At 35.2% G+C, this 16,311-nt stretch overlaps 1 protein-coding gene across 3 annotated transcripts in view; it reads right to left on the bottom strand.

The window, feature by feature from the left end:
- NEMF (nuclear export mediator factor) overlaps positions 1 to 16,311 on the bottom strand; it is a 54,290-nt gene that overhangs the window by 28,710 nt on the left and 9,269 nt on the right. For all 3 annotated transcript variants that reach the window (XM_005685629.3, XM_005685630.3, XM_018054373.1), the window contains 11 exons: positions 11,745 to 11,893; positions 9,769 to 9,836; positions 8,672 to 8,758; positions 7,395 to 7,468; positions 6,472 to 6,542; positions 6,316 to 6,391; positions 5,873 to 5,935; positions 3,911 to 3,988; positions 3,610 to 3,818; positions 3,192 to 3,383; positions 2,690 to 2,753 (listed from right to left, as the gene is read on the bottom strand). In XM_005685629.3, coding sequence (XP_005685686.2) covers positions 2,690 to 2,753; positions 3,192 to 3,383; positions 3,610 to 3,818; positions 3,911 to 3,988; positions 5,873 to 5,935; positions 6,316 to 6,391; positions 6,472 to 6,542; positions 7,395 to 7,468; positions 8,672 to 8,758; positions 9,769 to 9,836; positions 11,745 to 11,893 — 1,131 coding nt within the window. The remainder of the gene's footprint in view (positions 1 to 2,689; positions 2,754 to 3,191; positions 3,384 to 3,609; positions 3,819 to 3,910; positions 3,989 to 5,872; positions 5,936 to 6,315; positions 6,392 to 6,471; positions 6,543 to 7,394; positions 7,469 to 8,671; positions 8,759 to 9,768; positions 9,837 to 11,744; positions 11,894 to 16,311) is intronic.

Here is a 16,311-nt window from a genome sequence, read left to right as displayed (position 1 = left end):
TTTTTAACTTGAGCAAAGGGGAAATTACTGAGATAGAGAAATCCAGTGAAGACAGGCTTAGGGGAGAAAATAAATACTGGAAATATACACATTTTAAGCAAAATTATATTTGAAAACTATTTCTGGATTTGAAAACATCATTAAAAAATGGAAGAAATAATTCAGTTCAATTCAGTTCAATTGCTCAGTCATGTCCGACTCTTTGTAACCCCATGAACCACAGTACACCAGGCCTCCCTGTCCATTACCAACTCCCGGAGTCCACCCAAACCCATGTCCATCAAGTCAATGATGCCATCCAACAATCTCATCCTCTGTCGCCCCCTTCTCCTCCTGACCCCAATCCCTCCCAGCATCAGGGTCTTTTCCAGTGAGTCAACTCTTCCCATGAGGTGGCCAAAGTATTGGAGTTTCAGCTTTAGCATCAGTCCTTCCAGTGAACAACCCAGGACTGATCTCCTTTAGAATGGGTTGGTTGGATCTCCTTGCAGTCCAAGGGACTCTCAAGAGTCTTCTCCAACACCACAGTTCAAAACCATCAATTCTTCGGCACTCAGCTTTCTTCACAGTCCAACTCTCACATCCATACATGACTACTGGAAAAACCATAGCCTTGACTAGACAGACCTTTGTTGGCAAAGTCATGTCTCTGCTTTTGAATATGCTATCTAGGTTGGTCATAACTTTCCTTCCAAGGAGCGAGCGTCTTTTAATTTCATGGCTGTAGTCACCATCTGCAGTGATTTTGGAACCCAGAAAAATAAAGTCAGCCACTGTTTCCCCATCTATTTCCCATGACATGATGGGACTGGATGCCATGATCTTAAGTTTTCTGAATGTTGAGCTTTAAGCCAATTTTTTCACTCTCCTCTTTCATCAAGAGGCTTTTTAGTTCCTCTTCATTTTCTGCCATAACGGTGGTGTCATCTGCATATCTGAGGTTACTGATATTTCTCCTGGCAATCTTGATTCCAGCTTGTGCTTCTTCCAGCCCAGAGTTTCTCATGATGTACTCTGTATATAAGTTAAATTAGCAGGGTGACAATATACAGCCTTGATGTACTCCTTTTCCTATTTGGAACCAGTCTGTTGCTCCATGTCCAGTTCTAATTGTTGCTTCCTGACCTGCATATAGGTTTCTCTTTTTTTTTTTTTGCATATAGGTTTCTCAAGAGGCAGGTCAGGTGGTCTGGTATTCCCATCTCTTTCAGAATTTTCCATAGTCTGTTGTGATCCACATAGTCAAAGGCTTTGGCATAGTCAATAAAGCAGAAATAGATGTTTTTCTGGAACTCTCTTGCTTTTTCAATGATCCATCAGATGTTGGCAATTTGATCTCTGGTTCCTCTGCCTTTTCTAAAACCAGCTTGAACATCTGGAAGTTCACGGTTCACGTACTGCTGAAGCCTGGCTTGGAGAATTTTGAGCATTACTTTACTACTGTGTGCTGCTTAATAAATATCTTCTGCTTCTGTTAGGTCCATACCATTTCTGTCCTTTACTGAGCCCATCTTTGCATGAAATGTTCCCTGGTGCTGTTGCTGTTGCCAACTCGCTTCAATTGTGTCCGACTCTTAGTGACACCATAGACGGCAGCCCACCAGGCTCCCCCATCCCTGGGATTCTCCAGGCAAGAACATGAGTGGGTTGCCATTTCCTTCTCCAACGCATAAAAGTGAAAAGCGAAAGTGAAGTCGCTCAGTCGTGTCCAACTCCTAGCGACCCCGTGGACTGCAGCCTACCAGGCTCCTCCATCCATGGGATTTGCCAGGCAAGAGTACTGGAGTGGGGTGCCATTGCCTTCTCCATTGAGTGCAATTGTGCGGTAGTCTGAGCATTCTTTGACATTGCCTTTCTTTGGGATTAGAATGAAAACTGACCTTTTCCAGTCCTGTGGCCACTGCTGAGTTTTCCAAATTTGCTGACATATTGAGTGCAGCACTTTCACAGCATTCTTTTAGGATCTGAAATAGCTCAACTGGAATTCCATCAACTCCACTAGCTTTATTCATAGTGATGTTTCCTAAGGCCCACCTGACTTCATACCCAGGATGTCCAGCTCTACATGAGTGTGAGTGATCACACCTTCGTCGTGAAGATCTTTTTTGTATAGTTCTTCTGTGTATTCTTGCCACTTCTTTTAATATCTTCTGCTTCTGTTAGGTCCATACCATTTCTGTCCTTTATTCAGCCCATCTTTGCATGAAATGTTCCCTTGGTATGTCTTAATTTTCTTGAAGAGAACTCTAGTCTTTCCCATTCTATTGTTTTCCTCTATTTCTTTGCACTGATTGCTGAGGAAGGCTTTTTTATCTCTCCTTGCTAATACTTTGGAACTCTGCATTCAAATGGGTATATCTTTTCTTTTCTCCTTTGCCTTTTGCCTCTCTTCTTTTCTCAGCTATTTGTATGTCCTCCTCAGACAGCCATTTTGATTTTTTGCATTTCTTTTTCTTGGGGATGGTCTTGCTCCCTATCTCCTGTACAATGTCACAAACCTCCATCCATAGTTCATCCGGCACTCTATCAGATCTAGTCCCTTAAATCTATTTCTCACTTCCACTGTATAGTCATAAGGGATTTGACAGAGATCACTATCATTTTTGAGATTGCGAAGAAATAATTAAGTCCATTAAATTAATAAGGCAGAGAAAAACAATGAACGTTTACTCTAAGACATATTAAGTACCTTCTCAGCAGCTTCAACAGTCTTCTGAGTTTTCTTAGCAGCATATCTCTTGTGATCATAATACCTAGAAAAATGTACCTCTTAATTTTAGATAAAATCTTTACACTTTAGTTTTCCGTTTACATTATTCCTAATTTTACAGACTCTCAAACAATTAAGAACAAGTTTTGCACATTATGTAACTTTGTTTTGTATGTTGTATATGAAAAAGTTAAATAATGCACAAGGTTTTAAAATATTTTCTGAAAAGTATTTCACCCCAAAGTATATATAGTCAAAATAATACCTCTTTATCCTTAATACCCTAACAGATTTATTGCAGATAATATTGTACCTAAAACTTATACTTATGAGAATTCCCTGGCAGTCCAGTAGTTAGGAATCCATGTTTCCACTGCAGGGGACACAGGTTTAATCTCCGATAGTCAGGGAACTAAAGTCTCGCATGTCTTACAACACAGCCAAAAAATAAATTTAATTTATACTTAAATTTGTGACTTACTTTTTGGCATTGGCATACGCTGACAAGCTGAGATCAACATCAACAAGCAACGGCCTGTTTTTCTGAGGCTTCTGCAGTTGCTTATTCTTTTGCTTTTTCTTTTTTCCTTTTGGTGGTTCAGTTTCATTTTTCTCAGTACTGATGTCACCATCAACATCGTCATCTTCCTCCTCTGATAACAAGTATGGATTTCTATTAAAAATATTCAATAGTATTTCACTAACGTCAATGACATCACTTTCTTATTTTTTTTCTCAATGAAATCATAAATGGTCTACAGTACTTAAAAAGTTGCATTATTTTAATGTAAATTAATGTTTCCCAGTATTTTCAAAGAAAAATTTTCAAATAAATTTTTAAAGAATCCAGTTTTAATAATAAAATAAACATTAACTGCTTAACTAAGAATCAAACTTACCTTAGCAGCATTGTTACATGGTTTGTTTGTAGTTTTAATTCTTTGATTGCATTTGCAACAGGGTCTCCTTGAGCCTGGGCTTCTTTCACAATTAACCCGATTTCCGTCCAATCTATCTGGTTGGCTAAAGCACTTCGAACAACCTGAATGGCTCTGTCAACTATTTGTAAGTTCATTTCTATAAGTTCTCCTTTAAGTTTGTCTATTTCCTTAAGAAATAAGCCAAAAAAAAATTTGTTTCAATGCCAGTTAAACTTTCCATTTTTTAAAAAGTATCTGAAAGAAAGCTTAAACATGGTACCTGAGCCTGCTGAAGAGCTTCTAATCTGTTTTCGTGATCCTTTCGGACATTATCTAATTTCTTCAATGCTTGTTTTTCCTTTTGTTGACAAAATAGAATTTTTAAAAATCAGATTTCTTCTACCATCTGCACCTTCTCTCTCTTATCTCCTGAGACTCACTCTCCCACCCCTACTTCTGCCTCCTCAACGTTGTTACTAGCCAGCTAAAGCCCCCTGTAGTCCACCTCCCCAGGTCTATCCTACCCCAAAGTGTTTCATGATCCAAAATTACCTCTTCTGACCATCTACCTCCCATTTGCTATATAGGAATGTATATTTAAGATATGTCCCTAATGCCCTTGCGTTATTCAAGGGAGAATTCAAGACATTTTTCCCTATGACATAAATGTAAAGTTTGGGGGAATGCATCCTTAGCATGAGTTCCTAAAATAGCATCTTTTTATTTTATTGCTGCTTTTAATTTCTCTTATTTGTATCTATTCTTTTTCCTAAATTTACTATACAAAGGTTGATGGTAGTTATCTGACCTTTTATATAGTCAGTACTCAGTATCTGCAGATACAAAACCTACAGATATGGGAGGCTGACTATATTCATTGTACTATACCATTTTGTAAAATCCTGGGATTTCTGGTACCCACAGAGGCTCCTGGAACAATCCACTGCAGGCAGTGAGGGATGACTGTGTAGCATTTTATCACCTAGAACTTACATTTTAAGTTCCACACAACTTACTGATATGGGAGCTAATTTTTCACAATAGTCACAGCATCACCAATTAATGAATATTTGCATGCTGGATATAATATTAAAAATACTTAAATTGTAAGAATGGTGACTATTAAAAGAATGTACAACAATTGCTAATATAATCCATGTGTATTCTGATGCACATAAAAATATGGGGTTCAATGTTACCCTTAAACATGTTTACTTGCTAAAGTGCTGCCACCATATGGCAATCATACTATGTAACTGGTAACCCACCTGCTTTGAAATTCTGATTTTTACTAATTAAAAAAAAAAACCTGAGGGTGGGGAGGACACAGGCATTCACGTAAAGTTTTTGCACATATATTTTAAGATCTTATGAATATTTTTAAAAATCAAATCTCCTTGAACTCAAGAGTGACTGTGGTCATTTTCTAAAACTTCTCTGCAGTGAAAGCCCCTTAAACATGGTCAGATGTGCTGGGAAAACATAGCATATTAAACCTTCCTTGAGGAGTCATGATGCACACAAAGCATATTAAAGGTCTAGTTCAAAAGCCCACTTTAATATATGTATTGAAAAACCTTCCCTCTCCTTTGGCCCAGGGCTTCCCTGGTAGTTCAGATGGTAAAGAACATGCCTGAAATGCGGGAGACCTGGGTTTGATCTGTGGGTTGGGAAGATGCCCTGGAGAAGGGCATGGCAACCCACTCCAGTATTCCTGCCTGGAGAATTCTATGGACAGAGGAGCCTGGCAGGCTACAGTCCATGGAGTCGCAAAGAGTTGGTCATGACTGAGCAACTTTCACTTCATTTTCACTCCTTTGGCCCATTTAAAAATCTCCTCCTTGAAACACTATTCCTTTTACAGCAAAGTTTGAGAAGCTCTGGGTAGTTGTAATAAAGCAAATCATACTAGGGAATAAATAACAGGCCTCCTTGTCACTGTATTTTCTGGTTTAGAGAGTATCTTATACACTGATAAAGCAAATGAGTGGGGTTTTTGTTTAACACTGGTTCCCCTGGACCTTTATCAATATTCCAAGAGATTAGGGCATTCCCATACTACTTCTAAAAGTCTACCCATTCCTGTATGAGAGCATCACCTACCCAGCAAACCACACTTAAGTCCAGTTTATATTAAATAAATTTAATATAATAAATTATATTAAATGTTATTTATATTAAAGTGTGGTTTTATATAAACCACACTTAAGGTTTAATATAAATATTTTTAATAATACCATACCTGTTGTAAAGCTTTTAAATCTATTTTCTGACCTTCTATCTTGGAATAAAATTCATCTACGGCCTTATCAAAAAAAAAGAAAAAGACAATCAACCAGATGAAAAAAAAACCCGAAAAATATGGTCTCTGCATCAACTTTCATATACAGAATTTTAGAGTCCATTTTGTTTCATAACCACTTGATGAACTTGAGCAGATTTCCAGTAAATGTATTATACAGTTAAACAGTCAAGAATCAAATTAAGTTCAGATCTTTGGTCCTTCATCTTAAAATAAAGTGGCAACAAACTTTTCCAACAGTCTGTATCTGTGACCTCACTGATTTTTAATGTCCAGATTCATAGTGATTGTAGAGCAAAAATATTTTCAATTTCTCAAAGGAAGCTGGATTAATCTAATTCATATCATGCTAACTGGTCAAAAAACAGAATCAGAAAACCCACCTTGTCAAATGATTCAAATTCTATATATGGACATTGTGAATGTTGAGAAAACAAGAAAGGATGAAATTCCTCATACCTGTAAAACATATTTACTATATCACATTCAAGAACATTAATAAACACCCAAAGCAAACAGACCCATGCCTACATACTTACGTGAGTATGTCTTCAGTTGGCTTATCTACTTCCAGGCTTGGTTTTATTTCTCTTTTCTGAATGATATACCCCTATAAAAATCCAACATTAAAACTAATTTCTATTTATAATTAACAAAGACTGACTTTCCTTGAATGATATTGACTTTATTAGCTTATAAAATTATTCTAGTTAAAAATAATCAGTAGGATTTGTCTATTGATTGTATCACTTCTCAAAATGATGTTTTTAAGGATCAGTAAGAATCATTAGAACCTACTAATTCACATGGACAAGAGAAAATCGGGAATAAAGAAAATGAATTTAATGATTTGATAAAGTAGTAGGATTATACATGTGCATTTTGCTTTTTTCTTCCATTTTTCAGATGTTCTGAAATTTAAAAGAGCCAAAAGCACTTTACTTCCAGCAGAAAAAGTCTTTGGTTCACACTGCTGGTAGGAAATTTTAGTTCATTTTAATAACTGGGTGATGGGTATATTTGGACTGAATTTAGCTATAATTAATCAGAACTTTTCCCAAACCTTTTTGTAAGTGAAGTTATACTTGGAATAGGAAAGAAAAATAAGATATGAGATAATTCAGCAGATATTTAATAATTAAAAAGATGCTAGTAAATTTTTAGAAAGTGATAGCAAATTAAAATGTGCTTTTCTATCTAAAAATCAACCTAAGAGGAAATATCTTCAAATTCCTCAAATTTCTGGGAGTGCTGATACTGACCCAGTATTTTGTAGAAGATTTAAGGAACAGAACAAAAATCAGAAACCAACAGCAATTAAAAAAAAAAAAAACCCTAGAATAAGCATATTATAGGTGTTAAATTTCCAAATTACAACAAAAAATTTACATATGCTGATCCTTCAATGAAAATTCTAATATCTAAGCCACAACAATATATAGCAAATATTATGTGGCACTACCTTTCCATTGAAGCTGGATGTTGTTTTCATATACTCTTCTGCTTTCTGTAGACAAACAAGTACTTTTTCAACATCTAATAAGGAAATAAGAAAGGAAAGAATGAGTACCAATCAATTGTCCATTAGCCATTACTAAACATCTATGCAGAAAATAGAAAATGCTTATGAAATAATAGTTATTTAAGAATATTAGTTATTTCATGCTTATAATCAATGTATTAAATAAGAATATATCTTGGTCACTTGTTGTCCCAACAGCTTTTACTGAATCCATCTTTCCCCTCATGATCTGAAAGGTACTTCTGTTCATATGCTGAAGTCTCACATATATTTGGGCATGTTTCTGAATTCTTTATGCTGTGTATTCCTTCTCCCAAAACTTAATTACTACAGTTTCATAATGCATTTTAATCTATGAAAAGATTATTCTCTATCATTACTATTATTTTCCAGAGTTTTCCTGAACATTTTTATATGCTTTTTATTGCACAGATCAGATTCATTTTTAAAAAGGAAGTATAATATCAAAATTAGCAATACCACCTGTTGGCATTTTGAACCAGACTGCACTGAATTCATATATTTCAGAAACTAAATCATTCATTTCAACCATTCCGTTTGTATTTTTAAATTCACAAAAAATTTGACAGCATAAAAATGATCCCTAAACCTTAAGAAATAATATGTAATCCCAAAACATAAATAGCAAAAATGATTTTTTTTTAATTTTACATGAGAATCTGCAGATAAAAACTTGTCAAAGACCAAATCTTCCATTTTCCTTATATTTCCTATAATTTTTTATTATCCTAATCTGGAAGTTAATTTAGGTTTAATTAATCTAGAAATTGAATTTAAGTAGTTACAAAAGCCTAATTCACTATATAGTCACAGCACAGCACTTACAGAGTTAAAATGCATAAATAATGCTACTTCTAAAAGCACCTCAGGTGCTGAGTCTGAAGGTGAATAATTCAACTCCTTCAAGCCTCCAGAGATTGTCTCAAGTGCAGTAACCCCTTCAAAAATTTAGAGGGAGGGAGGGAGAATATTTCATAATTGAAAGGTAATAGGGTAGATCAAAAGATTAAACTGCATGTTACTAGGGATAAAATGTCACATTAGAGTACAAAGTCAGGAATATCATATGGACAGAATACTCATAGGTCAAACTTTAAAACTATGCACTCACTGATTACTTTTACCAGAAATAATTTTCATAGGTTTAAAAAATGAAATAAATAAAAATGGGCAAAACTTGTAGCATGCATATATACCTTTACTTTCAAATTTTTCATCCACTTTGACATTGGCAGGGAATCCGTTTTCTATAAGACAGTGCTCAATGAGAGCTGGCCCATAGGCTATAAAAGCAAAGGATATTATTTGTAGTATTTTCCTATAAAATTTCACATTCAAAATATAATACTAATGTATATCCCAATATAAGTCATTTACTCAATAGCAGTAACCAGTGAAAATAACAATTAGTTTACTAATTTTGAAATGTTATCAGAAATGACAGTTACTAGAAATTACTTATAAAAATTTGAGACAATAAACCTGTGGAAGTCAGTGCAAAAGTTACAAGAATTTAATGGAATTTAGCTACATATGAAAGGATTATAAACCAGGGATGTAAGGTTGGTTTAGCATCCGAAAACTGGTTAATGTAATATACCACATGAAGAGAATAAAAATTTTTCTATTGAAAAATCCAAACTTACAAATTTCACATGTTATACTAACTTATGGAAAGTTTTAAAGATAACTTCTTAATGCATTCTAATTTCATAGGAGAGGAAGAGTAACTCCCTTAGTAATCAATGGTACCTGTCTTCTCATATGTCCTTTTCAGATTCCTTAATACAGGGATAAGTGATGACTTTTCTCAAGTATAAAGTTTTACTGGAAAATCTTTATGCTGGTTATCAACAGTACCAGGCAGATCCTGGAATCCTCTGAGACTCACCAATAAAAATCAAAAAGCAAAAACAAAGAAAACCCAACCAAGCTAAGTGGGTTAACAAACCAAAAAGCTTATGACACTGAAAAAAACTGATTTCTTAGAAAACTACAGCTAGCAATCAAGTACTAGATAACATACTATAAGTTTATATAACTGTATTGCTGCTAAATAAGATCTAAAAGGTAATGGTCAAAGTTCATACAGTATAATAAAGTTTTCTTTCTTTGAAAATAAACCTCTATTTACTCTAAAGATCATTTTAAACTCCTTTCTACATTTATCAAGTTGTTCTAATTTTCTACTAGATTTAAATTTCTACTAGAACTAGATCTGAATGTGTTAAATATATTCCTGAAAACCATATTATTTAACAAATACTTTGTTGCTCTATGTAGGATTACTCACGAAGTAATGGGTTAAGAACTCTCTTCAATAGTTCACCCTTGGGTGCACCGGCTAGTATTTCAGTCAATCTGTGAAACAAAATTAACACACCCCTTATTATTTTATATTTAATAGATCTTACAGAAATATTCACAATACTTTGACATGCATCTGTTTACCTGATCTTCAAAATATCCTAAAATATAAGAGTAGCTTATAGGTTAAAAACAAAAAGGTGGGGATGCGGGGCGGGGGGTGGGAGTCATAAAAGTAATTTATCTAAGTTACTAGGTTCCTGAACAGCAGGCTGGGACTCAAAACCAAGTTTTCCAAAGAAACCCAATACTTTTTCAACTAAGTCATACTGCTTGTCATCAGTGTGCTCGTATGACATGAAAAGACACATTTTTATGCAATAGTTAAATGTAGCTTGTGGAGACTGGTGTTACCATCTTTTTAAAAAAAATTTTATTGAAGTATAGTTGATTTAAAATGTTAGTTTCAGGTGTAAAGTGAATCAGTTACACCTACATATATATCCACTCTTTCTTTTAGATTCTTTTCCCATATAGGTCACTAAACAGTAGAGTAGAATTCCCTGTGCTTTTTGCATGTTATTAGTTATCTATTTTGTACACAGTAGTGTGTACATGTCAATTCCAATCTCCCAATTTATCCCTCCCTGTTAATATACGTTAACACCTGAAATGGCTTTACCTAATTAAGCATTTAGAAAGAACTCAAGGATGCTGTGGGCCATTACAACCCCCTAATCAGCATCAACTTCATCTACAAACTTCTTAGAAATGTATATTCCCAGGACCTACACCAGAACTACTTAATCAAAAACTAGAGGGGGAGTGGTGCATGGAGTCTGTATTTTACCAAGCCCCTCTAGCTGATCTTGATGCACGCTAAACGTTGAAAACCACTGTTGTAGCCTGTTAGTCAGCAAAGTCTTCCAGTCAGATTATAGCTACGGTCAGAACCTTACCTCACCATATTCCTTTTCTTTTAACTAAACCAGAATTTCTATCTCCTTTCACACTCTGCCAAGATATCCATTGTCTTCTTCAGTTCAGTTTAGTCGCTCAGTCATGTCCGACTCTTTGAGACCCCATGCCAGGCCTCCCTGTCCATCACCAACTCCCGGAGTTCACTCAGACTCACATCCATCGAGTCAGTGATGCCATCCAGCCATCTCATCCTCTGCCGTCCCCTTCTCCTCCTGCCCCCAATCCCTCTCAGCATCAGAGTCTTTTCCAATGAGTCAACTATTCGCATGAGGTGGCCAAAGTACTGGAGTTTAGCATCATTCCCTCCAAAGAAATCCCAAGGCTGATCTCCTTCAGAATGGACTGGTTGGATCTCCTTGCAGTCCAAGGGACTCTCAAGAGTCTTCTCCAACTCCACAATTTAAAAGCATCAATTCTTCCGTGCTCAGCCTTCTTCACAGTCCAACTCTCACATCGATACATGATCACAGGAAAAACCATAGCCTTGACTAGATGGACTTTAGTCAGCAAAGTAATGTCTCTGCTTTTGAATATGCTATCTAGGTTGGTCATAACTTTTCTTCCAAGGAGTAAGCGTCTTTTAATTTCATGACTGCAATCACCATCTGCAGTGATTTTGCAGCCCCCAAAAATGAAGTCTGACACTGTTTCCACTGTTTCCCCATCTATTTCCCATGAAGTGATGGGACCGGATGCATTGTCTTCTTAAAGAATAGCTAATAAGCCCCTCAATTCACCAAGAAATTATAAACATCTGACATAACAACAAACTTAAGATTAAAAAGTATACACCTGCTACTCCTAAATAAGGCTTAACTACTTACATTCAAGTGTACGTTTATATAATTCAAGCAGTCCAAATTTATTTTATTCAAGTAAACAAATTATTTCCTTATGTGACAAGTTTTTTCATATCCTGACGTATAATCTATTTTACTATCTAATAGAGTATGAAATGAGTTAATAAACAAAACATGTTACCTTTCCAAGGTAAGCAACGGTTCAGCAGCTCTAGCATGATCAATTGGATAGCGTTCACGAACAGCAAATTTAACATCATCAGACTCATCAGTTCGAAATCTTAGGATATTTAAAATTAGGTACTCATAATCTGTAAGAACAATGTTCCCCTGTAATAGAATAAAATATAATTTATTGTTTTTCCTAAATGTTTTTCTTAAATTTTCTTAAAAATTGAGAAAGGAAATGTCTCTTAAAACCCCAATGAAGGCTACAGAGAGGAAGTTAAAAAGCATTTGAGTTACATCTCAACAATGCTCCTTACACTGACCCAGCATCAACTGTGAAATAAATAAATCTAAACACTCCAAGTCTGAAACACAATGAAGGGATCTGGAACAACTTTAAACTCTGTCTGATGGTTCTGCAGAGGGCACTATTAAAATAATCAGTTAACACCTTGATGACCACCGGTTGAACAAGTTGCACCTGGTTGAGGCAAATCTACAAACGGTGTAGCTTATTAAGAAAAAGCACATATATTTCAGAAGCCAAACACAAAGTTATTTATTTTTATTTTCACTTGCAATTTGTCTTTTAATAGCAGTTATGTGGCAAAATCAATAAAGGTCATAATATCCTCTGATCAAGGAATCCCACAATTGGTTATTTCTGTGGCCTAATGTAGTAACTCAATAAAACCATAAGCTACATGCTTAAACGGCAGCTTATTCACAACACAAAAAAAAACTGGAAATAGCCTAAATGTAAAAATTGGGGAAAGTGTTAAATAAATTATATCAATATGACAAGATATTTAAAAGCTGTTAAGACTATGTTTAAAAAGTAGAAAAATGTTTTATAATAAAAAAATTGGAAGACAAAAAATCCTGTATCCTGGCAAGTGGAAGACAACTACAGGGAAAAACTAAAATACTTATTTGCTCAGACAGCAAAGAATCTGCCTGCAATGGGGAGGCCCAGGTTTGATCCCTGGGTTAGGAAGATCCACTGGAGAAGGGAACGGCAACTTACTCCAGTATTCTTGCCTGGGAAATTCCATGGACAGAGGAGCCTGGTGGGCTACAGTCAATGGGTTGCAAAGAGCTGGACATGACTGAGTGACTAACACTTCAACTTTTTTTTTTTTTCCATTAAAAAGTGAGGATTTAGAAAATCTTTTTAAAATTTAACATAATCTTTTTAATAAAAAAGAAGGGAGAAGCCTAATGAAAATAAACTGCCCAAAGAATATAACCTTCCAAATTTATTATAGATAGTGAAGCTACAGGTTGTTGTATAATTAAAATACAAAAAAGCATTCATGAAGCAGTCACAAATGCCTTAGCAAGTACTCAGAAGGTGTCATCAAAGATGGTGGGAATAGTCTCAACCTGATGAGGAATAACATCAATTTCACTAGATGGGGCCATGATTCACCTTGATCACAGATACACAAGTATACCTTAAAGGCATTATAGGTTTGGTTTCGGACCACTGAAATATGGCCAATATTGCAATAAAGCAAGTCACATTAATTTTTTGATTTCGCGGTGCATATAATAGTAATGTTTACGCTATACTGTAATGTGTAATAATATGATATATAATATATAACAAAACATATAGTAGTGAGTAGTGAAGTCGCTCAGTTGTGTCCGACTCTTTGCGACCTCACGGACTGTAGCCTACCAGGCTCCTCTGTCCATGGGATTTTCCAGGCAATAGAACTGGAGTGGATTGCCATTTCCTTCTCCAGGGGATCTTCCCAACACAGGGCTCGAACCCAGGTCTCCCGCATTGTAGGCAGACGCTTTACCGTCTGAGCCACCAGGAAAGTCCAGTGTATAAATAATACACTGTAAAAACAATGTACATATCTTAACTTAAAAATACTTTATTGCTAAGAACTCTTAACCATCATCTGAGCTTTCAGCAAGCTGTTTTGTAGTAACATTAAAGATCACTGATCACAGATTACTATAAAAATAGTAATGAAAAAGTGAAATATTGTGAGAATTAACAAAATGAAACAAAGATACAAAGTGAGCAAAGGCTGTTGAAAAATGGCACATCAAGCAAAAAGTTACTTGATGCAGGGCTGCCACAAACTTTCAATTTGTGAAAAAAAAAAAATGCAGCATATGAGAAGCACAATAAAATAAAGCTCAGTAAAATGAGGTATGCGTAAAGACAATCTGAAGTTTCTGGTGTTGAAAGAGTAGGACCTACTGCTAAAGGTTCTAACTTCAAAGAAACCATGCATTTAGAAATTTAAATATTTATTTAACTTAAAGAACAGAAATGTTAACTGCAGAAGGAAAGTAGGAGACTTGGACAGAAGTCCATATAATGTCTAATTAGTTCATAAAGATGTGACCTGAAAAACAGACCTGGCCATAGGGCCTGGCATGTAGAAAGTGCTCAATAAATGTTTGTTGAATCAAACTGTTCAGTTATCAAGAGCATCTGGAAGATTCAAGTAAGGTAGTTACTTCCCTAAAAGGGCTTTCTTTAAACCAAGGTTTCCCAAAAGTTTTCTGTTAAGATGGCTCCCACTACTTCCCATTAAAAAAAAAAAAATTATGTGACATAGTAAGCTTTGGAAATTCTATGTAAAATACCCTTCCCTGGGGTACATACACATCATACTATCATATTAAAGGCAGTGGAAAGTTCTAGAGTTAAAAATTTTTTCTTTACCTTATTCGGGACCCATTTTTCTAAGCTATTATCTTACAGAAGTGGTGTCAAGGAACTTATTTGGGGAAACACTGCACTTGATTCTGATGTACTTAAAAAATCTACTTTCTAATCTTATTTTCTCCAGAGTCTTTCCTACTAGATCCTTCATATCACAAATTAATAAACTGACTTTAAGAGTATGAGTGGCAATAGTCTCTTTACACTGATCAATTTTAAATAAAGCATACATCAAAATCCCAGACATGAAGACTAGACGTTCAGATTCTGCTATAAAAAGATGAGAGCAATCTTCAAGATCTACTCTAAGAATCAACCAACATACTTCTCTTAGATAACACAGTGAAAATTCCCAAGCACTTACTCTCATATATAAATCTTGAATACCTATTCTAAACTTATCACTAATTGGGTCTCTGGAATCTAGACAGTATACATGTCAATTGTGCAGAGGCTTCAAAACAGAAAAGGCCCTAAATGCAAGGGGGTATCCTGGATTGAACCCTGGAACCAAAAAAAAAAAAAATGAGTAGAAAAACTGGGGAAACCTAAATAAAACCTATAGTTTAATTAGCAGTAATGTACCAATGTGAATTTCTAAGTTTTGACAAATGTACCATGGCTATGTAAGATGTTAACATCAGGAGGAACTAAGTGAGGGGTATACAGGAATTTTCTTTATTATCTTTGCAAATTTTCTACACATCTAAAATTATAAAATTGAAAAATTCTTTAGCTCTTTAAATGATAAAAAAGGTTTATTCTATGGAAAAAATTTTTGCATCATTAAGCGCTAAGTTAAACTGAAAAAAGGAAAAAAAAAAGGCCATGTCTGATATATAAGCTTAAACTTCATATTGAGTTAAACCTAAGGCACTCTGTAGTTACTTAAATTCTAGAGATTTTTCCTCTCAATGAAAAAAAAAAAAAAGCCTTCTCCTTTTTAATTGGAAGGGGAGGAAGGGAAGTGATCATAAATAGGACATCAAACATAGTGGTTACTCTGGGATGAGGAACTGGTTGGGCCAAGAGTGATAAGAAAGACCTTCAATTTTAATTCTATGAACTTCTCTATATACTGAGTATGTAATCGTGTACTAATTGTATAAACATTTTACATTTAAATGGTAGACTAGATAATTATATTATGGTAGTCTAGATAATTCTAACTATTGAGAAAAACTGGACAAAATACACAAAGCAAGTCTTTTAGGAAACAAAAAATGCAAACAAGGTAGGTAGTAAACATTTACAGGATAAAAATCTAGGAGAGGAAAACTCAGAAAGGTGAGCACCATACTTGGAGCTACTTTACGATCATTTATGTAATAGTTAAGAAGCAGATGACAGGCTGGCAAGCTGAGCATGAATTTAGATAGAGTCACAGGACAACTAAGGAGAATAAAAATTTGAGTTCAGGGTCCATGTAAAAGGTGTGGGAGCTAGCGGGGGGTTATCCCTGATAAGTTCAGATATGAACAGTGACCCTGAAAGGCTGCATCCCAGGACAAGGAATAAATTGGAAATTATCCAGCTTTCCCAGGCCCAGCTCCTAATCAATTCAACTCTTGACTGGAGTAAGGTAATCTGGGATTATCTGTGTCCTTAGCTACCTGTCAAAAGCAAGTACCCTTTCTAAAGGAGGGTAACATCATTCAGGTATCATAGCATATCTATTGCCTCTCCTACTCAATGCATGAACACAATAAAATAATCAGGCATGTGAGGAGAAAAGACAATGTATTAAAATCAAAACAACAACAGACTATAAAAGCAGACATCAGAGGAATCAGATAACAGAACAATTCCAAATGATTCTTGTCTGAGAGCAATAATATTAGTGAACTGGAAGGCAGGTCAAAAGAAAATATGACTGAACTTTCCC

The sequence above is a fragment of the Capra hircus genome, chromosome 10, assembly GCF_001704415.2.
Source record: "Capra hircus breed San Clemente chromosome 10, ASM170441v1, whole genome shotgun sequence".
Lineage (NCBI taxonomy): Eukaryota > Metazoa > Chordata > Mammalia > Artiodactyla > Bovidae > Capra > Capra hircus.
This window is presented reverse-complemented; position numbering and strand designations above follow the sequence as displayed.